Consider the following 25,841-nt stretch of genomic DNA (forward strand, 5'->3'; position numbering starts at 1 on the left):
CCCCAAGATATGGTCTGAGAACATTGCTTTAATTTGTGAAACTGTGATTCATTTTTTGTGGAGGCAACCATTACAATCTCAGTTATTTTAAAAGCAATTCCTCTATAATCAAACATGAGATCAACATATCACCACTGAGATTTCGTTCTTTGTACAACAGATCTCAGACACAGTTTTTCCCAGCATTTTGGGGTAAAAGTACGTACTTTGAAGTATTTTTATAGTGCAACAAATAAGGTTAAAGAGGGCTGAAATGACTAAAACTTTATCAACAGAGTCACTGCATCAGACACTATCAACAGGAACCTAAATACAGAGCATTAGCTGGGCAAGCCTGTGAGAAAATGGAAGGAGATTACTGAAATGAAAATCAAAGACTTGCTCTGTCATTTCTATGATCCTATTCCCTTTGAAGTTAATGGCTAAACTAATACTGACCTCACCAGGAACATGCTTTATTCCAAGAAAATCTGTCAAGTGCAAGGACTCAAGGTATTTTCTATCAGGCTTTACGAAAAAATAACCACCCCACCTCCCCATAATCATGGGTGTAGCCAGCAAAATGTGTCCCTCAAAACCAGGCCAGCTCCTTCCTCCCTCATTAAGAGGGGTGCCCACACGGTGACAGATGGGCAGAGACCAACACTGTCAACATAGGAAACTAATAGGTTTCCTTCGCTCTACTGAATTTTCGTAAGAATTCTGCAAGGCTGTCTTAAAACATGCAGAAAGCATAGTGAATGCAACACTTCAGCTCTCATCCCTAACAGACGTTTCTCCACATAAATTATGCTACACCAGAGCAAAACTAGTAACTGCTAAAAAATGTCAGAATTAGAACAATTTGTAGAGTTTCAATTGAACATTAAATCATTCTGATAGAGGAAAGCTACCCACGCCACAGTCAGAGCTAAGTGGGTACTATCAGCCTCCTGCTTTCAAAAAACTCTCAAGACTATAAAACCTGCAAAACTATGAAGTCTTTAATGGAATAGATAAATTTATCTTGTTTACACTTTGAAGCTCATAGACGGTAGAACAATGAAAGAGACAGGAGTTACAGGAAACTGATTCATAACACATCAGGAAACATTTCTCATGCTTACTGATAGATCAAAACTGTGTGGGCTAGCTCAGAAAGAAAGTAAAGCTGCTGAAGCAAAAGGTAAAAGGGTCACTCACAAAATTGTTGTTTTATCTGGTTTTAGTGCAGTGGTACTGGTATGCAAGTGAATATAGGACTGGACCGCTAATTATAAATGGCAATTACTCTGCAGCAAATATACAGTTAAAAAAAATAATTAAATGGTTATTAAGACTAAAAAGCCTTCTCTCTCTGTTTTCATTTTACTTGTTTTTATGCTCTAAATGATACACTGCCCTTTTCCAGTGGAGAAAACTAGACAGGGTACCAGGCAAATTCAAAGACAGACCACAGCACAATAAACACTCCTGACAAATCTGCAATACCTGTCACTAGAATGGGAGTTAAAAGTTTTAAAACCTAAGAAGGATTTTCTGTGCCTTTTCAGTTCAGCTATTTCACTACATATCCATGGTAAATATATGTTGGGTTTTGTTGGTGGGTTTAATTCTAAAGGTAGCTAAGTTCTGCAAAAACAAATTTCAAAAATTTCAAATTTCAAAACAATGAGAACTAGGTAAATTAAATTTCAACAAAACTGTGATCGCTTAGAATAAAATGTCACAGAAACTAGAACTCAACAGCACCCTGAAGAAGTCAGTGGCTTTTACGGTGCCTCTCAGAACCACAGAAAGCTTGCATCAGTAAACCCCAATATTGGTACGTCAGTTATATCCTTCGAAAGCTGCTGAGCACAGAACTGAGTCTTACTTTAAGTGTGCTGTTCTTGGCAGTCAGCTGCTGCTCCAGCTGTGAGATTTGGCTGCTGGAGTTCTCCCGCAGCTTGGTGAGGCTGCCCTGGAGTCTCTGGACATCTTCTACAAGCTGGGCGATTTCCCGCTCCTTCGCAGCTAGTTCTACTTCCAAGCTGGACCGTGTTAGGACCTCGATGGCCTGCTCCTAATGTGAAAAAAAGTATTAGACCACACAAATAAAAAAAGGCAACAAGCTTGAATTTAGGACAGTTAGGTAAGGACTAAACACGGCAGCAGGTGGCGGGAGAGACAGAAACAATTACTAAATCTGGGACTCCCGTGATTGACTGCGTGAACCTGGAAGATGAACCCTTCTGCTCCCCAGGACAGCTCTTTGGTAAAATAGGGATAATGGAGAGAATAAATTTCCCTATTTCATAAGTGCACTGGAAAGATACAGCCACAAAAGTCAAAGGATTCTATTTAGAGCTATTTATTATTAATAGTCCAAATGCTTTGACAACTATCAAAATCCGTGCTTACAAAATACTAATCAGATAAAATATTCTGAAGTAATGGAGCAGAATTTCTTAATCAGGAACAGCAGAGTCATGTGCCTTTGGCTCTTCGTATGTATGCTGTACGTTTCAGGCAAAATTGTCAAAAATTGCCCCAAACTGCTACTTCCAATGAACTTGCTCCTTGCATGAAAACTGTTCACTGTTAATATTATTGCTAGCAACTAAAGCCCCATTGTCCATGGGGATGAAGATAGATGTGACAGCTGTAAGACAAGGCCATTCTCCCTTTGGTCTCTGCTTTCAGAAATTCCCTTTCCTAAATCAGGATCTTTCTTCTTCCAGTTTTCCACAGCTGCAAAACCTGTCCTCAAGTCTGCAACTTCCTCACTAGACTGACTTTCCAATAGGACAAGAAATAAGAGAGGACAGAGAAGTTAAGAAGAAGGTAGATATACTCAGAAAAGATAATACAGACTAATTGTACCATCTCTTCTGTCTCCTTTTGTATTAAGAAATCAATAGTTATAATGCATTGGAGAGCTCTGAACCTCTCTTCCATGAAGAACGTAAGGAAATCCTTGTGCAGATCTGGGGAGCACAAGGCAGCCCAATGATGAACACACATTCCATTAAAAAGCCTAAAACGCATCTTACAAAGGTTAATGGCTGTTCCTCAGAAAACACCAGTGAAGTAGGAAAGAATCCATTTACCAAGAGAGACAACGATCGTAAGCATTATATCAAAGATCCTACAGCGAAAGAGCTGAAAATTCAACCCACCGACGCTGTCACCCAAGCACTTCCCTTACAATTCAAGATGACATTGCAGCAGATTGAAATATACTCCATACCCTCTTTTCTGGAAAATACAGGCACAACAAAATACCTTTTCCATATCTTCTAAACACTTAGCTTGATTCTCAGTGACTACATACCATTGTATCTCACAGAAAGCTACATGTACGAACAGCAGTTAACAACGCTCTCCTATTACACTGAATTATACTTTTAACTTGAAAAAACCTCTAATTTGCTTGCATGAAACATCACAAGTTGTATAATCATCTGCTGCTTGTGCCTATTGAGACTAGAATGTAGAGTCTGAAATAAGATAGATAATGATCATTTTCATCCTGCAGTAGTTGTCATATTAAATATAAATGAAGTGCAGAAGTACTATTAAATACAAGAAAGACCTAATGTTAAAATAATGATAAGACTAGGACACGAGATAGGAAGAGGCAGGTAATTCACAGTTACAAGTGATATTCAGGCTTTTTATTTTTTGTTTTGCAGCCTGCTTGTCTATCTTTTGACTTCTCTGAGAAAATACTGGGTTGTATTAATAGACGACCAAACAGACCTGGAGGACTTATGGTTTGTTACTCATTCTCTGCAAATGTATTTTAAAGGCAACCCTGTGTTTCTCCGATATCGGTCTCAAGCATGTACATGGCTTGCAAGAAAAAAGCACTGTAAGGAGCACAATTTCTTTTGTTTGTTAAATCTGCTGCTTAGAAGTACACTAAATTTCACTTAATTGCATATTTACATTTAAATACTCCTATTTCTCCTTTGGCAAACAAAACCCAAAATAATCTGTCTGCTCATCTGTGATACCTGTTAACCCAGGACCAGCTGGAGTCCTGTAACAGCACTCTGTGCCCGCAAGGTCTGATCAGCAGAGTCAGCTCTACCAACCTCCCCAAACAGTGGTGTTCGCTTTATTTAGAAACACACAGAGAAGGCAACAAGCAGCCAAACCTTTAGGAGTACAGGATATTTTCTCAATTTCCTAAGCTTCTTTTATTGGATTTATAGGTGTAATTCTCAGTTCAGATACAGTCAGCGAAAACTGCAATGATACCAAATTTATTTCTAGTTCCTCTGACGCTAAGAATAACAAGACCCAGAAATGGGCAGGCAGCAGGCCCTTGCTAACGCAACCAAATCTGGGGAAAGTTGGTTCCCTTGGTCTGAAGCTCTATGCCTCTGCTGTGCCCTCCAGGCAGGCATGTGCTGATGGCCCACCAAGGCACTCTGTTATACTGCATCGCTGCCTTTATTTTTCCTCTGCTGATGCTCTTACCAATGTCAAATCATTTCTGAGAGTTGCTGCTATCCACCTGGACCGGCAGCCACGGAGAGCTATGGATCACTGCACCAGTCACCACGCAGCAGAGGACCTCTGTCCCTCCTGTGGTCTTCTGCAGCCGCCAACCCCCTCAGAAGTCTAACCAAACCGCAATTCCAAAGGAACACAATTCCATTTCAGTTAAAATACTACTCCAAATAGATATTTTTATAGCTGTGAGCATAAATTGAAAGAGCTGTACTGCAGGAATGTCAGAAACCTGTAAGTCAGTAAATATTTTCTCTCACCACATCAGGTGCCTTCTGGATCTGCGTAGCAAGCTGGAGAGATTTGTTAGCTGACGAGAGTTGCTCCCTTAAGGTCTCTGCCTCTCTCTGAGCCACCTCTGCCCTCTGAAGGAAATGAAAAGGGGTGAAAAGAGAAAGTACATTCAGTTTAACAACTGACAATTATTACAAGAACATTCATCAATTCATGCCTGACTGAATATAATTGATTTTCCTAAACACTCAACCTAATAAATGTTAGAAAAAAACATAGAATGTGATGGATTTTTATTTTAAACAGTACAAGGAAGAAATAATTGAGCGATTATGACAGTAATTTAACGCTAGGAGCAAGGAATCCCCTGCTGATACTAATGCTGCGGCCCACTGAATTTCCCAGACTGAATAAATACAAGTGGAAATGGAGTCTTTTTATTCAATTTCTTTCTATTCTCATAGACCAAGCAGATTTTATTGCAAGGTTCCTCATGGGAATAATTCTCACGGGTAAATGCTGAATTAAAAGATATTCTGACCATTCTCTCTAACACACATACAATGTTGTGGGCTGTCTTTCTTCAGTAATTATTTCCCAAAACATGAATCGTTAGATTCTGTTCTTTCTGCAGGTCTATTTATTCAACAATATTTAACCCTAAACTGACCATTTTGCACAGATCAGTTACCAACTGCTGAGCATTTACGCAATATCTGATAAGCCTGTGACTTGGCTACCACACAAAATCCCCATATAAATACTGAATAATAACAGAAAGGAGAAAAGCAGAATTATGAGGAAAGATTGCCTGTACAAGAGTTTGGGCAGAGACAGATGGATCAGTAACTTCAGGCAATAAATAGCAGCAAAGACCTTTCTGTAAGTGTGTATAAGCTTCTGTTAAGAAAAGCAGAACAAAGCCTGGTTGCTTTTACAGTATATACTCCTCCTGGCCAGACTTTCTTTTTTTAAAAAAAGAAAAAAGTATTTTATTGTTATAAAACCACACTGCTTACCTCCTTGAGTAACCACTGCTTTTCACCTGGGCTACTTCATGCAAATAATGCTGCACTTTCAGCAGAAAATAGCTAAAATAATTTTCTATCTCCACTTCCAAGATGTATCGCCAACTCTTCCAAACCCATGAGCTGTCACCAATCAAGGCCAAAACTTTTCTTGACCAACTTTTACCCTTTACACTGATAGGTCCCTTCCTTTACTGAATAGTAAGTTCACACTGCCATTTTGAAGCCACCAAAACTGCTGTTATTTCTGTGTGCCAGACTCCCTGCTTTTTCAGCTAATCCTTTTGAAAACCTAAGTCATCTAAAATAGCGAATATAAACCCTGCACCCCTATGGGTGTGCATGGTCTTTGACTTACTCACTAGCCAAAGCAGAGAGTCTGTCTGCATGTTTAATCAATCAGTAAACTAACGGCAATCAAATACTAAACGCATCATCTGCGCTATTTGCTCACAACATTATATTAAATGATTTTGCTTAGGTTCTACAGCTCTAATTAAAATGTAGTTGTAAAAAGTACAGTAACGTGGCTCTAATAATCAGAGCATGGGACATAACCTATTGTGTGCTTGAAAAAATGGTAGCAGCATTAAAAAGGCACAAAAAGAGAAAGTTTACGTTGTTTGTGCAGCTGGATAATATCAGGATGAAAACCTGAGCTAACAATACACATTGAGGTAAATTATTTTTCCGCACTTTATTAGATGTGGATGTACGTATATTGATCTAATAACTGCTAAACAACTCCAGCAAAGCAGGACAAGTTACTACACTGTGGCACTTGCTCTTGCATCTACTGCTGTATAAGTAATGGGTTTTGCAGCCTTAAGCAATTCTGCTGATGGCTTCCATTCACAGCAGCATTGTTTTGAGAATCTATTCAGCTTGCATGCAAGCAAACCACAGAGGATATTTCTAATAGATGTTACATCTGCATATACAGTAAGCTGTCAGCTGCCCTTTCTGCCTAGCCTCCCCAGCCAATTCAGAACACCTGTTGTAATCCCGTGAATAATATTAGACAAGATTTCATACTATGCATTGTTAAAAATACATCAGCAGAAACTTTGGGCAATTCTATTTGGGAAATACTGGTCAATTTTTCTTTTTTTTTTTTTTCCCCCAGCATGGAAGCTTTTTAGAGCCAGAATTATAAATGTGTTCAGTGTCTGGAAAGCACTTTTGGGTGCTATTGCAATATAAATTATAAATTACACACACAAACCTGTTAAAAGAACGGTAGTTTCAAAATCGAGCACTTAGAAGTTTTGAAAAGCCAACCCCAAGGCTGCGGGTACGTTCGGCCACTCCCTGCGCACAGAGCTTTGGGAGGCAGGCTGGAACTGCACAGTAACATGCTAGTGCTTTTTCCTGACGAGACCCCCTACTTCATTCAACTCTCCGCATGAATATTGCTCAGCGAGTGAATATTTTGCTTTGTCCTCCTTGTTCTGCGTGTGACCTCTGCAGTTTATTTACTGCAAACTAATCCCACCCTCCTCTGCAGATAGGATTAATCGCTTCCTCATGGGCTGTGGTCTGGTTTCCACCACCAAAGGACCTAAGAGCGTCAGAATCGTTTAGGAACGCCCTGGCACTACCCCCCATTTTGAGCTGTAGGGGATCCTCAAGCCCCCAGCGTATCGCCGTTCGGGTGCTGCGCACAGCAGCGTCAACCACAACCTCACCGCGCGGCACGGGCTGCCTGCGGCCGTTTCTCACCTGCACCCGGGACTCCATACAGCGGCTGCAGCGCTGCTCCCCTGCAAAACCCTCTGGTTTTGCCTCTCTGACTCCTACCCCTCTCTGCTTGTCGCTTTGTCCCCTTCCCAATTCATTCTGGCTGCTGGAAGCACCATTTTGGTCTTCTCTGAGCTTCAGGCAGGCAAAAGCAAGCTCATACTTTGCACGACACGAACTTCCAGAATTAGTCTTACCCCCACGATTTCCTCCTTCCTCTTTTCCTCGTTGCTTCTTCTCCAAACGTCCTTGCAGCAGCCCCGTCCCGGACCTTCTCCTCCTTCCCTCCCTCCCCACCACAAACCTCCTCTCCCCGTCCCGCTCTCACGCCGACGCTGCCCGTCTCCCCGTCGCGGCAGGGGCAGCCTGGGGGAGCATCTCCCCTCCCGGTGCTCCCCGTGGAAGTGGCACTGGACCTTACATTACAACCCAGAGAAGAAAAACCTGGCCGGTTAATGTTCACCCAGCCGGCGCAGTGATAGGCTGCAGCGTGCTTGGGACAGGCACGGACATCAAAGCCCACAAATTCAAACCAGATTCTGTTGAGTTTGTGTGAACTCTTTTTTTTTTTTTTTTTTTCCCCTCAGACGCTTATAGGCTGGCCAAACTTGGGGCTTTTTTTTTTTTTCTTTTGCTACTTGAAGCAACAGAAGATACAACCCTGAGAAAAAGGCAAACCCTCCCTCATCAAGTGCCAAGCTCCCTCTCTTAAATAGGGGCACAGCAGGCTCCTCACCAAAACAGCAAGAACAACTTGTAACATGTGGGGAAAAATGGATTTTTTTTCCTAATCTCGTTCTTAGAAATGGTTGAACAATTTTTCCTGAAATAAGAAAAGACACTGCAGCCAGAGACAGACGCCCAGTATGGAAAATGGCTAAAACCTAGCAATCTTGCACAACTTGGAGCCACTAGAAAGTTCACACAACCTTCTCTTTGTGTGAAACTATCCCGCTTCAGCTAAGAAATATGTATGCCATAGTACAGTTGCTTCTCATCAGTCAGTGCTAAAACTCTTGGTTTCTTACTTCCAAATCTACCATGCACAGCCTAGAAAACCCATGATGACCAGTGACAGTCACACTACTGGCCTTGATAGAGATCATGCAAATCCAGGTTTGTCTAAAACCGCTATTTTTCTGGATAGTTCAATCATACAGTTCCTCCTAATTTCTATACCACTGTTCTTCTAGCATAGGGCTACCTCCCTGGTAACAAAATATTTCAAAATACTTTCATTCTCCTTAATATAGCATGTAAATATTGTACTGATCACAGTGGAGCCAGTAGGTCATGATCACAATGCTGCCGTGTGCTTTCCGATTAAAAAAAAAAAAGAAAAAAGCCTTACACAATATATCCAGTTTAAATTATTCTCATTGTTTCCTGACAAGATAATGAATAGCATGAACTGAGTGCTCTTCTACTTACAGTAAAATGTTAATTTGATCAAAGACCAGTAGTGTGAATAGCAAAATGTGATACTTACAAGCAAAAAAGTATAACCTTTCCCTTAAAGTTCCACCAGCCAAACTATATTTCCTTATTACACGCCAAATTCAGTGCTATACATGGCAAAATCTTCCTATGGGCTAGGAGTCTATATTATCACAAGTAATTCTGCTGAAGTTAATGAGCCTGGTTATGGCAGTAATCGCCATGCCTGGTTTTAAGCACTTGAAACTGACACTCTTACTTGCAAGCTGCTGCAAAAGCTATGTTTCTTGGAGTATGAGAACAATTAAAGCACACTGGTTCAATGTGCTTTAATTTTCTAACTTTTGAGATGTAAGAATTTATTTTCAAACCTTTAAATGACCCTTGCTTTCACAGAACAACAAGGTTATCAGAAAATCTGTGACATGAAAGACTCTTCAGGGCTCTGGCACCTATGTTTTCCAGCAATGGAGAATTACATGAAAAAAACCAAAAAAACTCCAACAAGCAGAAGAGGTTGGGTTCTCTTCATTCTTGTCTTCAGGCTATTGCACTTTCTTTTGCGCTCTGAAAGGCTGCCAGATAAATGTATTCCCAACTGAAAGCTAAGCATTTACAGGAAACTCCTGTGTTTGTATGAAAATAATATTAACCATATTTTGCCTTTATACAGCACTTCTCCATGCAAGGATCTCAATGCACTTTATAAAGTAAATGTTATTATTCCCATTTTACAGATAGTGAAATCACAGGATTAAGTGAATGACCTCATCTGCTATAAAACAGCATAACTTTGCTGAATTCAGCAGAGCTATGGCACACCACGATAGCAGAGCATCTAGTTCATTGCAAAGGGAGTTAGAAATAAAAAGCAAATACTCTGGCAGCATTTGTGGGCAGTATCGGTGTTAGCCTTGGTGCAGATGAAGGAATCATGTCAAGACAAATACCCTTCTTCATGGAAACATAAAAACAAGGACTGCCTCAACACTGGTTTTGTTACCACTGGTGGGTCAGAGCAAAACCCTCCTGCACAGCACTTGCACTACCTATATTGTGTTGCATTTGTGTTGCTAAGTGAAAGAGGAGAATTTATTCCATCTGCTGCTCAAAAACATACATATTTTATAGCAATCTCACTTAGTCGGAATATCTTTTCAAACCCTTTTCCAATGTGATTTGTTAGAGACAGGAAGGTTCCATACCCAATTAAATAAAAAAAATAATCTTGAGAACAGCATTTCTGCTAAAATGCCCTGGTGAGGTTTTCTTTCTACTTCTATAGCAGACACTGTTTTATGTATTTTAGTGGTAGTTTGGTTCCAAAAAATGCTTAAACTCACTAACCCGTCCTCTACAGATCTTAAAATCTAACACTACATTTCTGTGGAACAAATGGCACTGATGCAGTCTAGATGCTTTAATAAATGGTTATGTATTTTAGAAAGAATAGTTGTTCTTGTATTATTGATAACAGAAGTTTCTATATTTGACTTTCTTCCCCCAGGAAAAAAAAAAAAAAAAAAGTAGTAGAAATCTGGGAGCACTATCAGCACTGTGAAGACGGAAAGAAAACCAATGGAAACGTTTTGCTTTTCCAAAGGGATAACATGGCATAGATGCAGAAGAAAAAAAATTAATGACTTCTTTTTCTATAGCTTTCACAATGTAGTCCACCAAAAAGAGTCCCACGTTCTCTTTCTGTTATTACTCCCAAAATCTAAGGATACCTCTATCTGAGTCTGTTTTTCAAATCTATTTCCTCCTCCTCAAGATTAAAATACAATAACCCAGGATCAACCAACCCTAACCAAAGTACTTCTCTTTTTCTTTTAAAAGTGAAAAAGCACTTGTTTTTCAGGAAACCCAAATTACAAAGCCCATTAGACCTTTTTTTTTTTTTTTAAACCAATGTGAACTGAATGTATAAAGCTAATAAACACATCTGGATACACCAGTGGCATGAAACCACAAAGTTAGAATCAATATTAAAACCTTAAAACGAGCCTCTCTCTCGCTCACTTTTTTTTTTAAATTTAACACTCCAAAGTATTTCTGTTTTCACAATATAGGAATTATTCTTTTCAACAGAAACCTCAGTTTTTCTCTTGTACAACTGGGTGATTCCAGGCTGCTAGATGAAGTATAGAAACAGAAGGATAATTCATTTGAATAAATTTGTCATCCCAAAGATTCGTAACTTCCTACCATAAACACTTATGAGAAAGGTATAAACTTGAAAAGGTACAGAAAAGCGCTAACCATAAATATTTGTGTAAAATATACATTCACACAGCTGTAACTGTTACAAATGCAGAAAAGTACGCTGGAGCCTCATTAACTTCACTGATTGGAAATTATAATATTCTGGGAATCAAACAATAAAAAATTCAAAGATGCTATATCCCAAACTATGATAAATCATTTATTTTGACAAGTAAGGGTAGTTTAGTTTTAATTATTTATTATTATACTTCGTAGCATATCAGAAAATATGCAGTGATTTATTGTGCAAAATGAAATCTTAATAAAACGAGTCCCTTCCCCAAACTACAGGATTATTAAATCTTCATGGAAATGCGAGGGTGAACTCTTGGGTTATTTTCGTTATCGAGCTGGCGGGTTAGTAAACTGAAAATAAGCCATTCCTATTGCATTTAGTTATATTTCACTTCAGCCCTTTATAGACCCAAGCCATACAAGTCATACAACCTTGGGGATGAGGAGAGAATCAGAGAGCGATAACAGACCCCCAGCTCTTCTGCTGTCTTGCAGATGACGCAGTTGCATCTTACCGCTAAAGCCAGTGGGGGCTATTGGCTTCAGACTTTACACCCCTGCTAAAGCTACACATCATGGAGCTAATGGCTCCTCTTGAGGCAGGTGAAGGTAGACAAGACGTTTTAATGTACTATTCTTGTCCTTTTTGTACCAGTTTATAGCTCTCAGGACTTCAAGGTGGAAGGGTTACTCCACTGGCTACCACTGACACCTACAGCCCGGCCAGGACCCGCCTCACCCTCACAGTGGGTGTAAATTGGTGTACTTTAATTACTCCATTTGAGCTGTGTCAGTCTGAATGAGACTAGCCCTGCTGCAAAACCCCACTCGAGATCTTGGATTAACAGCACCGAGTGCCTGGATTAGCAGCCGAGGAAGGGCTGTCATCCCAGCAGCCGTGCTGCCACCACATCCCTACCTCCAGCACCCGTTTCCAAACCCCTCTAACCCCAGGTTGCTCCACTCAAGTGAGGGATTTATTTCTCTCCTTGGTTAGGGTTACGGTTTGGGGGAAAATTCAGTTTATACCTTGCGTTAACGATACAATGGAGAGAAACCGGGCTTTGCAGTCACTACCCCTGTTTCTTTCTAAGCAGAAAATTGCAAAGCTCACTGGTATTTAAAGGTAATTATTTCTATGAGCTTGTAATTTCTTCTGGGGATGATAGCACACAAACAAGCACAGAAAGCTCCTGCATGAAACAATTTGAGGAAAAAACAGTGGGAGAAGAAAGGTGATGGAGTCTGAAGACTAAGAACAGCCCATGCTTCACCCAACACGACACGAGGGTGGGAGTTACATCATCAACTCTGTCCCCATGGCTTTCATCACACCTGGATCAATGGCAATGAGGACATCCACCCCCTCATTGCTGCAGAATTGGAGAGGGAAATGGCACTCCCCACCTCTTAAGAGTCAGAGAGGTGTCCTCACATAAAGCAAGGGAAGTTCAGAAATGCCAGCTCTGGATTTAAAAAGGACAGTAACTAAGAAAGGGATTTTAAAGAAATATCAGATATTTTAAAATCTACAGCAAATATTTTTCACATATTTAAAAATTTACAGCAAATATTTTTCACATTTTCAGTGGAAACATTTCGCTGTTCTGTAAATTTCTGCTCTGAATCCCAGTCGTTTGGGTCAGTGTTAATTCCAGAGCAGCAAAATATCACACCAAAATCAGCAAGGCAGTCTATCCTCAAAGTAGGAGTCATGCTGAGCACTACTCCTTTAAAGGTAGCCTTAATAACGGGGAATAAGTACTGAAATGGTAAAAGGAAATGTTAATTTCACTATTAAATACATAATTATGTTAAGTACTTGTTTCTGCAATTGTAACACTTCAGCCTGATGCAAACTCACTTTCTGGCCTGTGCAATGGATTTAATTTCTTCCAATTTTTTTTTCAACTATAGAGGTAAAACACAGGAATTGCTGCTACAAAGATTACTTAGTTACAATTTATAGAAGTGTTTTATAAAGGTAAAGCATCACACAAGACAAGGACTATGGGCATGTTCCAGCAAATCAGCTGAGCTACTCCGGCACCTCGCTGCTCCTGCTCGTCCACTGGTGAACTTCTCCTTCGCCGTCTCCTCCGAGGCCACACGCTCCCCTTGCATCCCTCATCTCAGCGCTGCTGCTTCTCCGATGTTTTGTTGAGCTGCCTTAATTTGCTAAACGCCCAGAAAACAAACCTGGTCCCTTCACTCCAAATTCAGGCTTTTCTGCAGTTCCTGAGCTCAATGGACTCAATGAAGGGTCCCCCAATTGCAAAAGATGCTGTTAGGGAGGGGACAGGAGCACAGCAGCTGGGAGGGGGAACCAGAGGAGGGGGAGATGGGCAAAGGAGAGAGACAATCGCTTCTTCTGGCTTTACAACACCTCAGATGAATTGAACACTGATGTTTGCATACAGATTCAGAGTTTGCTGAATTACAACCAAACTAAAGCTTATGCACATAAGCAGTTATAAATTTGGGGTAATTTAAAAAACCCCAACTAATAAAAGTAAAAAAACCCCACACTGCAGGTTTGTTCCAGTTAGGAAAATATCTTTAGCCTTTCTGTATAAATAGATATATTCCATTTTAGTATGGCAATGAGGAAATCATAAATACCTGTTCTTTAACTACAACCACCTTTGTACTATGAGAAAAGAAAAAACCTACTGGGTAGATCATTGCTACAACTCTGCAAAACATACTGCCTTTGCAAAAATCACAAAATAATTCTACCAAAACATCTTTAACACCTACATCATTTCTAAAAAGTCTACAGATTTTCAAATAATTACTAGCACTTTCATAAATATTTAATGCTATCTACAAAAGTTCTTTGACAGAACTAAAAACCTACTGTGCAAACCTCAATTTCTTTTACTGACTAAATAATCAACACAACAACTTACAAATCTGCCTTCTGCTTCATTAGTATTTTTCTAATTTATAAAGAACTAATGTAAGGGACAGTATACTTGCTATACTTCTCAGCTCCTGGGTGTGGGGGCTGAAAGCCGGTCTGGCAAAAGGAAAAAGACAAAACAAAGCAGCAGCTGGAGGCAGGGTTAGTTTTCAACAGGATCAGTGACCTGGTCTGGCTCATGGTGCGGCTCCACAACCACTACCGACAGCATGAGGCATGCAGCAGGACCACATGGCGGGAAAGGAGGTGCAAGTATTCTTCTTGGAAGAGAGCTGCTCTTAGGTAAGCTTAAACTGGATTATAAAACCATAACCTGAGAGACTTAAGATCTGTAATCTCTGATTTTACCTGACAGAGGGATTAATGAAGGTTCACTGATAAGCAAATGCCTGGTTGAGGTTTCCCTCTGTGAAACCATCACCCGTTGCATATATCACCTGTGAATCCTGCATGTCCACACACATCTCCTTCATCACCTGAAACAGTCACTCAAAGTACAGACTGGACCACAAGAGCACTTTGCTTGGGTGTTGGGTTTGGTTTTTTTAAAACTTTGTATTTTAAAAAGTTCCATACGATTGTGCCACTTTCTCGGGAGTGTGTGCACTGTGAGGGAACGTGGGAGGGACATTTCACAGTCTACCAAATTAGGATCTGCAGGAACAAATTACAATTTCTTTGTTCTCCTGCATGGCACAGTCTGATCCAACCCTTGCTAAAAATTAATACGCTAAAAACATAACAGAAAAGGAAGGAAAAAGAAAAGTCCACAAAAGCTAGAGCTGCAGCAGAAGGTCAGGCCTCCCCAGGTCAGGCTGCTGGCAGCCCTGCCACTGCTGCAGGGCAGAGGCCCTTTAATTCAGGCAGTTACCTGCACGTCCGAGTAGGGGCCAACATGATGGATTCAGAAACATAAACCCAAGAATAACTATAGTGGGAAACTTAAGTTTAAATTATTAGAAGGTAAATACATGGCAAGCGCTACTCTGCTGCGCATACGATCCTTACAGAGTATCCCTAAAGAGCTGTATTTTTCTCTGAATTTGCATATTTTCTTACTCTACACAGTTATGACTGCTAAGTGCATATAAAAGAACTGTCATGAAATCCAAAAGAGAAGAAACAAAAAAATCAGTCACACTTAGAATTTTATGGGGGACTCATTTAAAATCCTACCTGATTTGCTCTTTCAAGGTCTGTCATGATCATCTCGATTTCATCAGCCCTGGGAGAACAAGAGAGCAGAAGTACTGTTATCACATGAAGAATGCCTGCTATAGGAGCTCATGCACAGTACAATTGCAACATTCATACAAACATCATCAATTTTCAATATTTTTTTAAAAGGACAAAGTAAGACTGATCAGCTAGTCTTCTGACTGGTGAAATCCTCTGGGGTTTCAGCTCTGCGGACTGGTTTGCAAGTCTCCAATTCCTTTGCCTGTTCCCTTTTTGCAATGAAATAAGTGTATTGATATTTGAGCATATTCATCAGATCTTTGAAGATCTTACTCCCCAACCTTCTGCAGAAGGGCAGTGTCATCTTTCCTACATGTAACTGTGCTTCACAAGTGATGATTATGGCGAAGTCAAAGGCTACAGTTCTTCAGTCAACTACTTGTATACACGTACATGAAAGTGGCCTGTTACTCTTCTGTTCCAGTGTGCCTAGAAGTTTGGTTCTAAATTTGGCTAGAATAAAAATATCAGAAGGTCAAAGAGACCAAGAAATTTAATTTTACATTATGCAGATAAGAGTTTTTTGACACAAATTTATGAAACTCTAAATTTAGACTCAGGCTCTCAATGCACGCTACAAAGCTGAACAGGAAAATCGAAGGGTTGGAAACTATACAGGTAGTCAAGGAAAAACAGATGCTTCACATACGTGTATTAGGTGGCAGCTATCAGCCCTGACCCTTTAAAAACCCCAGCATTTCTAAGACTTCGTTCACACAAATGGACCCAATCCTTAAGCAATCTTTTTTTATCATCATGCTGAATCATGGGCAAATATTTCACACACATGCTCTCACCTGTGAAAGGTACCAGGAAAAGGGCCTACAGACCTAAAAGTATATTCTGTATCAGTATAATAAGACATATTACTTCTCCCAAGACATTATGCCTGTCTTATATCTCTGGACCATATGGAAGCAATAAACACTATCCTCATCTCCTATGAACAGCAGCTTTAACCAGCAAGTCCTTTTGCAATCTGCCAACACTATAAAGTCTGTTTTTTGTTTTTAATCTGTAGCAGATCATTATCAGTAAAAGCTGTGAAATACTGGAATTCCCTTCCTCTGCCAATGCAGAAAAGTCAGGGTTTGTTTTTCTGCTGATCCCACAGAAGATCCATTTTTCTGTGCAGGTGTTGCTGGGAAAGATGGTTAATTGAAGTACATCAGGGTACTGGCACACTCAACACTGGATCATTACACTGAATATTGACTTGCTCTTCATCAGCATTTTAGGTTCCTGCATGCACACTTAGGGAAATGCAGTAAAAGATCATAATAAGTAAATGTGTATGTATGTAAGTTAATGGAAAATTATTTTTAATTACAGCCTTTAATGTTGTCAGGGCAACATGAATTGCCATTTGAAAAAATCTTCTGGACAATAATGGAAAACAGATTAACATGTGTTTTCTTGTGCAGGAGAAGCTAATGTGCTCTTACATTGGAAAGATACCATGCACATGACGTTCTGAATTAATAATAAATAATAAACATTAGTTACTGAATTGAACAATCACTCCTTGGGCAAATAAGGATTCAAAGTGTGCAGGGAGTAGCCAGAAGACTCACCTGGACAGGTTGACATAAGCCTACACTAACACTTTCGATCTCTTTAGCCTCTGTAGTTGTGAAATATCTTTTGTTTTAGACTTCAGCCCCAAAATACTTGCTAACCCACGTAAAGAAATTACACTATTTCACATGGAAAAGATGTCCCTAAGACCATGCAAGTGACCCCATTATGAATCTGTAACAGAGATAAGAGCGGAGAGAGCATCCTAACGCACAAAAAAAAAAAAAAGTTTCCCAGCGTGTTACAAATATTTTTAGCCAGGATAGTTTAAGGATCCTCTTTATATAAGCTTATTCATTCAGGCTGAATTTATGTGTGAATGCCTCAGGTTATATGGAGCCAGTAAATGATGTCTGGATTGTGTCACATGCCTCCCAGATCAGAGCTGGGAATGTCCCATCCCAACATGCCGGCTACAGCTTAAGCGAATCCAGTTTCCACTCACTTCTCTGTAGGGTTTGGAGAACAATAAAATCACTGCCTTTCCTCCCAAACAGGGGGTGCCAGGTATCAGCCAAAGGTCTGAAAAACTGCAAAACCTGAGAAGAGCAAAGGACTCAGAAGTGCAAAACACTTGGACCGGGAGAGGAAAAGTGCCCTGCTTTGGGAGCAGAAAGGTTGTTTTTCAGTTCAGCGAAGGAAACTTTTTTTTTGGAGAAAAGAAGATGACTCTGATGCAGAAGAGATGAGCAGAAAGAGGCAGAACTGTGAAGGGGTCTGGACCCATCAAAGGACCCTCAGCCACCTTTAAAGGTCACAGAAGCAAGGGATGGGAGTCAAGGGTAGGGAAACAGATGAAGACAGCAGAGCAAGACAAGGAACAGAGGGATGTGTGAGGCCAAAGGACCAAGGGGAGATGATACCAAGAGCAGTAAAGCAGAGGAGCACCCCAGGCCAGCGGAAAGGTGCGTGGCTGCCAGTAAAACAGGCTGAAACACAGGACTGTGCCTGAAAAATGAGGTGGAAAGACTCAGGACAATCCTGTATTTAAAATGGACAGAAGTATTAATACCAGTATTTGTATGCCATTTCAGCTGGGGTCAGGATTTAAGAGCTCTATTACAGCACTGGTATATGAAGCCAATTACAAAAAAAAGCGACTGAGGATATAGAACGCCATAAAAATGACATTTCTGCCCTTCAGCGTGCACAGATAATTCTGACTAAATCCAGTAGAAGTGTCAAACTGTAGCCAAGGGCAAAATTGTCCCTTTGTCCTTGCATCCAGACACACCAGCTGACTGATCCTGAACTCCCCTTTCCCTCATACATTTTTTCTACGTAGCTTTTCCACACACAATCTGTCTCCCCACACCTAATAGAAGGATGCAACATCTCCAAAAAAATTCAAGCAAAACATCTCCAGCCTAGCAGTCTGCACACCAATGGAGGTTAATGCTGCAACCATAAATGTTATCTTTAAGTAAAGTAATGAATTAAATTACTCTATATTCTTTCCTAGCACAAGTGTCAACAGCATTCAGAAGAATCTTCAAAAGGAATTCAGTCTTTTCATTTTAAAAGCTCAACTACCACATCAGTAGCTAGTACTCAGCAGTCTAAAATCACTTATTTGAGAAAGTCTCTAATAGCTACATTCACTGTTTGCTCAGCAGAAGTATTTATTATAAAATAAATTACAGTTCTCACACCTTTTATGCACTCACAGAAACAACTTGCATTGATTTATTGTTTACAAAGCACCGTGTCGAATTCAAACCTGCAAGGTACGAGGAAACTCCACTTTGGCTGACTGAATTAGTCCCACACAGGTAATTTTTGATGTATTCACCATCCGCCACATTTGCTCATTTTCAGCCCTCCCTATTTCAATATTTCTCTTTATTTCACCGGAACTATTTGACAGGCAAAATACCATCAAGCTCAAGGCTGCCAGCATCTTGTTCTGCAGGTTTTCACTGAAAATCTGGTGAGAACCGTGAAGGGAACAATGGCCAAGTTTAGCAAATCCGTGGCTATACTGGCCCTAAATTTCTGACCAAAGTCATTCCATGCGAACTAAACCCAATTATAAGAGACACAGATCTGATGATTTTACTTTTAACTTCCTTTGTTCCTGAAGCAACACATGACTTGGGCTCTTGTGAGTGCCTGCATTCCCCCATCACCCCAAGAGCTGAAGGCAAGGAGAAAAACCCCAAAGTTCTGCCTTCAGAGAGACACAGTGAATGAGGGTAATTAGTAACAATTACACCTTTTTTCTAGAATACACTGATATTTACAGTGTTTTACAGCAGATTCTACGTTGCAACCCAACATTATTCAGGGTTTGTCAAGGGTGATAGTTTCTTAACATTAAAACAGATAATCAGAAAAAGAATTGGTAAAAGCTGTTTTCAGGAACAAATATTATCTACCCTGGGTTTTCTCATTCCACAGATAGTATAATCATTTATCTGATCTAATTCCTTATAATCTCTGTGTTAGCGGAAAAGTAATCATGTAAGCAAGACAGTTCTTCTGTCTGTATTACAGATAGCTTGTTCTAAGTTTCAACACTTTCAGGCTAAGGAATTTGGAAATAAAATTTTAAGCCCAAGCATTTGGAGCTACAGAATAAGCATCACCAAGTAAAAAGAATCTGAACTGTTGAAACAGCATGACCATGAAATATTCTATTATTTCTTCTCTTGCTACTGTGTTTGAAGTGAAAAACAAAACACATTAAAAGTTAGAGATTTTACAAGGTATAAGCTTTTACCAGTCATGAAAGAGCCCTCAAAGCTAACATGCCATCTATAAAAAAAAGAACTTAAGGAGTTAAAAAAAACCAAACCTACAAACCACCCCACTTTTCAATTCAATTGCTTATGGGAAATAAAAACCACAGAAAGGCTCAATTTTCTTTTTAAGATCAAGATAACCGATTAGGTTGGAACAGCATAACAAGCAAGCAAATTCAAGAATGGGTAACATGGAAGAAGCTCAGTTCTTTTTCTAAATAAAATTAAATCAGATGAAACCCCTAAACACCATGAAGCTATTCACTTGCAAGCAAGAAGAATCTGGACTTTATGATTAAAATCCAGTTGATCCAACTCCTTCATTTAGACACTAGCTTAAAGAGGCAGAAACAATTCCTTTTTTATTAACATGACAAGCGAATGGTTTGCCAAATCTTGTGGCTACAGCCCCCTAAACATTCAAACTTACTGAACCTTGAAGGAAACTGCTGTTGGATTCTTTATACATGGAAGAACTGAAAAATACAGATGACACTTTTGAAATTGCAGTCAGTGGCATGGCCAAGAAACTTCACTAGCAGGGCAGATTAATATTTTGGTTTGGCAAAAAACAAACAACATTTTTTCCCACACATTTGTTTTCTTTAAAAACATGTATAAGTTTACCGGTCAGAGCAAACGGTATATGGAGCCACTGGGGCTTGTTAAAATGTTTTAATTACTAAAACATTACACAGGCAATTTCAAACTAAAAGCATACATTATCAACTAATGTGCATTTATGTTTAATTAAGGAAAAGAGAAAAATCCTACTTGTAACATGTATCTATGATCGTCACAGAGCAAATTTTGACTGAATTAAGTAAACATCTTAGCCTCATAAAATTAGAGGCAGTATAATCTAGTACTTTGCTAGCACAAGACAAAATGGGAAGAGTTATTTGGGACATTTGGGAGAGGAAGAAAAGAAGGAGAAGGGCCAGAGGATCAAAAAAAGAAAAAAAAAAAAGGCAAGCAAAAAAAAGCAGCACACTGAATTTTTTTCACGTTTCAATAAAATTTTTATCAGGGAAGGTTCCTGGGTCTAGGAAGTAATTTCGGATCACTAAACAACGTCAAAATTGCCTGCAGCCCAATGATCACGGCACTCACTCAGGGCACAAGAGCATTCCAGTATTTGAATATTCAATTCTATTTTTATTTCATTTTAAGTAAAAAAGAAGGATGACAAATTTCCTACCCAAATTCAAGACTCTTTCTAAGCTCTGCCGGTAGATGCCCTCATCTAATCCCTGCACCTCAGACAACATGCCAAGGTACACATGGTACTTGGCTTGCTTAATTTCTAGCTACATATGAAGAACAAAACACTTTCTTTTAAGCTGCTAGAAAGTTTCCAATAGAAGGTAATATAAAAAAATCCACTTATTCTGTTTTTCTTGCATCTTATGAATATTGCTGTACACATAGTTTAGGCATTTTTAGAATTCATAATGATTCTAATCCACCAAACACCCATATTAGATAAATCCACCTTAATGGCTAAAAAACCCTCCAAAAGTCATAGACACAAGGATTGTACAATGAAAGAAAAAAAAAAAAGTTATTTCAGCATAACCAGTATAGCACATCAAAGGCCAAGAACTCACACACTTTTTACTACTAAGTTCTCAAATCTACTTTTCAAATTGCAAGAGCTATAGGTTAATATTTTCTTTCACAGCAACCCTCTAAGGATCTTCAGATCAGATAATCCTTTTTCCAATGTCATATAAATCCAGACCTCTTGTAAAAGAATTTCTCTGTTCAGGGATTCATAAATCCACCAACTTTAGTAATGAATTGGGTGTTTCCTTTCCTAGGAACTCAATTGAAGAAAAAATCCCCTCTCTGCTAAGCAGTGAAACACTGAAGGCTTTAAATTGAGAGATCAAAGAAACGCTGGTTTCAGGTGCTCCAGCGATTACACAATACGTCATCTGGATTAATCTGAGGAATGGTTAAATGTCCACTGTACATTGTCCAGACCCCCCTTTGCAGTTATCCTACACTAAATTAAGTTCCTCCCCTAGCAAAAAGGGCAGAGATTCAGTGCTAACTTTTCCAGGTTTTTTTGGTTTTATTAGAATTAATTCTTGTTTCCTCTCATTGGTAGCCTTGCATCCATGCAGTGCAGTGCACTGCATAAGATTCAAGCTGAAAAAATAAACTAAATCGCACGCAAAGATTTCTCATTAAGCACACCAGGTTAGTATCGTAAGTACTGGGATCATGCAGTCGCACCAGCTGCAGGTATGATCTTCAAATAAATGATGTCCTAGGCGCTTGAAAGATGTCAAGTGATCATCAAATATTGATACAGGTTAAAGAAACTGCTTATAAAGCCCAAGATATTGAGCAATACTTGGACAACAGAAGACAAGAATCACCTCGATCGTTAGAAGGAAAAGACCCTGTATAAAACCTCTTTCGGTCTGTAGAAAAACTGCTTTCTAAGAAAAACTGCACAGCACTTTGTTTTCTCTTTCATGGATTAAGTCAGGATTTCAAGGATAAGAAAATCATGTTTGCAATTATAAAGTTTTAAACACAACAGAAATCAGCTTTATTCCAGTGATACACTAGGGAGCAGAGTTTCTAAAGATCAGCAGTGTTTTCTTAATCATTTCTACAGAGAGAAATTGATATGAGTGACACTAATTGATACACTCAATAAAATATAAAGAGAAAAAAAAAGAATTATATGTAACAGAATATATCAACTCATAGAACCCCAGAGCTGTAATTCCCATAGCGTTACACACACATGGCCTTGGCACACTTTGCAAACCAAAGAACGCTTAATGTAAGCAGCTGGCATACTATCATTGTGTTTTTCTCTCCACAAGAACGGGTCTCTTGTGAACTCTGTGTCCAGCCATCATGCTGCCCATCACAGAAAGGAAAACAAACGCGATAAATCCTTTTTCTCCTGGTCTCATGATCAAACATGTCCTCTTTCACAATGTATTTTTGCTTTACCCTGCAAAGCCCTATGACTAGTGTTAAAATCAGTAATTAGGAGTGTCCAGATTTGGATCATTCTGGGCTTCCTCCCACCTCAGACCACTGGTAGACAATCCTTTGGGCCACTGAGGAGTTCAAAGAAGGCTGTTGAAACACAAGGTAATTTTTGCATCTGAATCTGCAGAAACAAATGACCTTGTTTAGATGGACCTAAAAATTGGTTTCCACTTCTGAGGGAGCTGGTGAGAAGACCGCACCCTCACGAGCTGTCGACTCGTGTTCCTGCAGGTTCTAGTACTGGCAGGCAAAGAGAGGAGTCCCCACAATTCAGTTCTGGTACAATCATTTTGACCTGCCTTTAGAGACTATGGAGAAAAGCAGAAAGAACTTTCTGATGTTTAATTTTTGATGTATTTATGCCCGAATCCCACCTGCATTAATGTTCTGAGATTGAGATACTGCACCAGTATCAGTACAAACCCACCAGATTTGCAGAATCAAGTCCTCAGGGTGAGGAACACAATCTCCAGGTTCAGGTTATGCCGAACATTCGTGCTCAGAGGAGCCAATTTAGACAAACAAATATTTCCAGCTGCCTTCCTGGCCATTGCCAATCTGCACTGTGCTATGCCCTGGGTAGCAGGAGTCACTGCCTGATCCAATACTACGGCTCTGAGGATTTTCTAACAATGCAAGATGACACAGATGCGGCAAACTCTCTATTTCCTAGTGCCTCCTGTTACAAATTGAAAGAGCTTGCTGCAATTCCCCTCTCCTGACTTCAGTTGATTCAATAACGTACCAGAATTTAAACACAGACACCCTTCCCTCTCCCTCACTTGGACACAAAGCGTATCGAAAGCATGGAATTACTCCTGACTTGGCCTTGAGCAGCCAACACGATGTCAATTTTACATGTTTTATAAAGCAACAGCATGTAGAAAGCAACTCAAATGCAGGTCATATCAAGCATGTGACCCACAGAGCAATCAAAGACTGCCTGAAACTGTCATTCAAGGTTCAATCATCTTCTTGCAGGAAAAATGAAACATCTGTGGCCCAGAGAATTAAGTTATGTATTGCATAATTCATCTGGTGTCTGCCACAGCAGCCATTTTAATGCTCTAGTGATAAACATGTTTGATTATTTTTGTTTTGTTTCCTGTTGCCTCCATGGTATTTCTATTTATCTACCCATACTACAATGCATAATGGAGATAACAAATATACAAAACAGTGTTATAGTCGGCTGATAAGACGTGGGAAATCAGCAGTCTTATTAATCACATTAAGGCAGCATCATTATTAAACCTTATGTTCCCTGTAACTGTACTCATTTTGGTTCTTTTGGGTACACTCTGTAGTTAGATTTGATGATGAAATCATTGTTTCCCAAGGATGCAAACATAAGCTTTAGAGATTTTTCTAATAGAAAGCTGCTCTCCTCATATACAAAGCAAGTTTCTCACTGTTTCCTACGTTTTCCATCCCATCATTTCTTTTTGATCCCAACATAAGCAGGAGGAATGTGCATCTCATACCAGACAATGCAGAGACCCCCTCCTCTGTTCACTTATTCCACTAGTGGTCTGTGGTCCACACTGTGAGAAACCCTAATCTAAAGCATCCTTTGCAAGTCGTTTTGGGAAGTGATTGTTTTACTAATGGTAGCTTAGTTCAATTTACTCCCCAACATGTAAACCCTAACACTTTCTCACCTGCCATGAACTTCACTGACTTTCAGAACATGTCCCTGCAGAGCAGGTGGGAACTTTTAAAGCTCTGGGTCCATGCCCTGCTGTCTGGGTGTTTATTCCTGTTGCCAGGACTTGACCATTTCTGCAGCCTACTCACAGAGCATTAGATGCCAGTTAATTTGTTACACAATTAAACAGAGAAGCTATCATTTGTGCAAAATTTAATAGACTTGGTCAATACCGGCTTGCTCCAAAAAGGTGCTTTGCACTGGCCTGATGGAAGGAAACAAGCAACAGCCTCTGAAGTGGTGGAGTCAGGCATATTCTTACCCATTTTCATGATTTGGAGTCTACAGGATTCCCACAGTGAGCAAAATCCTCACTATAAAGCAACAAGTCAGCACTATTACAAAACCTGATTCGGTGGCGTTTTACCTGAGATACACCGAAAGCTTGCACACTGTTTCCTGTGATGCTCTACATGGAGGTGAGTCAGTGGATAAAATAACACATTCTCCCGTAAGCCCAAATACAAATAAAGCACTGTTTCCTATTGATTGTTCCTATAAAGTTGTTTAGACAGTATCTATTGTAATAATATCGGCTCTCCCATCTGTGCTTTGTAGCTGCCCCCCATTGCTACTTCCTCCTGCAGTATTTCTAAATCACTCCCTTATCCCCTAAATGTCATCTCTTTACCTCCCAGCCCACAAATGGAAATACAGATTATGAATGCTTTCCAGCAACACATACATGGCTGACGAACCAGCAAGTGGAGAGGCAACTGCTGCTCTCTCAACCTGCAGCCCACCACTCAAATGGATTATTTTGTCTGTCCTTCCTATCCAATCCCAGTTCCTACAAGATTCACCAGAGCTCCCTGTGCCGGTGATTTCTAATGCTGTTAATTACTGTTGAAGTCAATCATCAGCTTCCAAGTTAATTTAGGAGGGGAACTGATGAACTGCAAACTGATCACCAAGCAGGCTGGCAGTAAAACAGACCACAAGCTCATGGAAGCTTCTTTTCCTTAGGAAGCTGGGCTGAAGGCTGTGGTCATGCAGTGCTGCTGCTGGCTACATGTGTACGGACGCACAATTAGGCTGCTCTGCTCCCACGGCACAAGAACAGAACTTGCCATTTTTTATTTGACTTGAAAAAAATGCATAGCAAAGTATGAAATAAGAACTTCCTTAAAGACCAAGTCTTAACTGATTAACTCTGCTGCTCTACAACTCACATAAGCTGGTTTATAACTGTTTCGCCAAATAAATAATAATAGTTTGGCATTTTGGAAATACAGCACCTGTAACAATTTAATTGTTTTTACTGATGGAGTTAAAATAGATAATTTACCTAAAATTAGAAACCCTAACTACAGGCATCTTAGGTGTCATTCTTTTTTATCAGAATGGCAATACTTTAAACTGTGAAGAATCAGCAGGAAGAATTGTCTATGCTTTGATTAAAGATCCTCTAAAAATACACA

The 25,841-nt window shown here is 39.8% G+C and overlaps 1 protein-coding gene across 11 annotated transcripts in view; it reads right to left on the reverse strand.

The window, feature by feature from the left end:
* The window catches only part of CUX1 (cut like homeobox 1), a 283,317-nt gene that overhangs the window by 87,119 nt on the left and 170,357 nt on the right, over nucleotides 1-25,841 (reverse strand). For all 11 annotated transcript variants that reach the window (XM_069791426.1, XM_069791423.1, XM_069791422.1 and 8 more), the window contains exons 9-11: nucleotides 15,304-15,352; nucleotides 4,743-4,847; nucleotides 1,856-2,044 (exon numbers count right to left, since the gene is read on the reverse strand). In XM_069791426.1, coding sequence (XP_069647527.1) covers nucleotides 1,856-2,044; nucleotides 4,743-4,847; nucleotides 15,304-15,352 — 343 coding nt within the window. The remainder of the gene's footprint in view (nucleotides 1-1,855; nucleotides 2,045-4,742; nucleotides 4,848-15,303; nucleotides 15,353-25,841) is intronic.

Source organism: Haliaeetus albicilla, chromosome 9 (genome assembly GCF_947461875.1).
Source record: "Haliaeetus albicilla chromosome 9, bHalAlb1.1, whole genome shotgun sequence".
NCBI classification, from domain to species: domain Eukaryota; kingdom Metazoa; phylum Chordata; class Aves; order Accipitriformes; family Accipitridae; genus Haliaeetus; species Haliaeetus albicilla.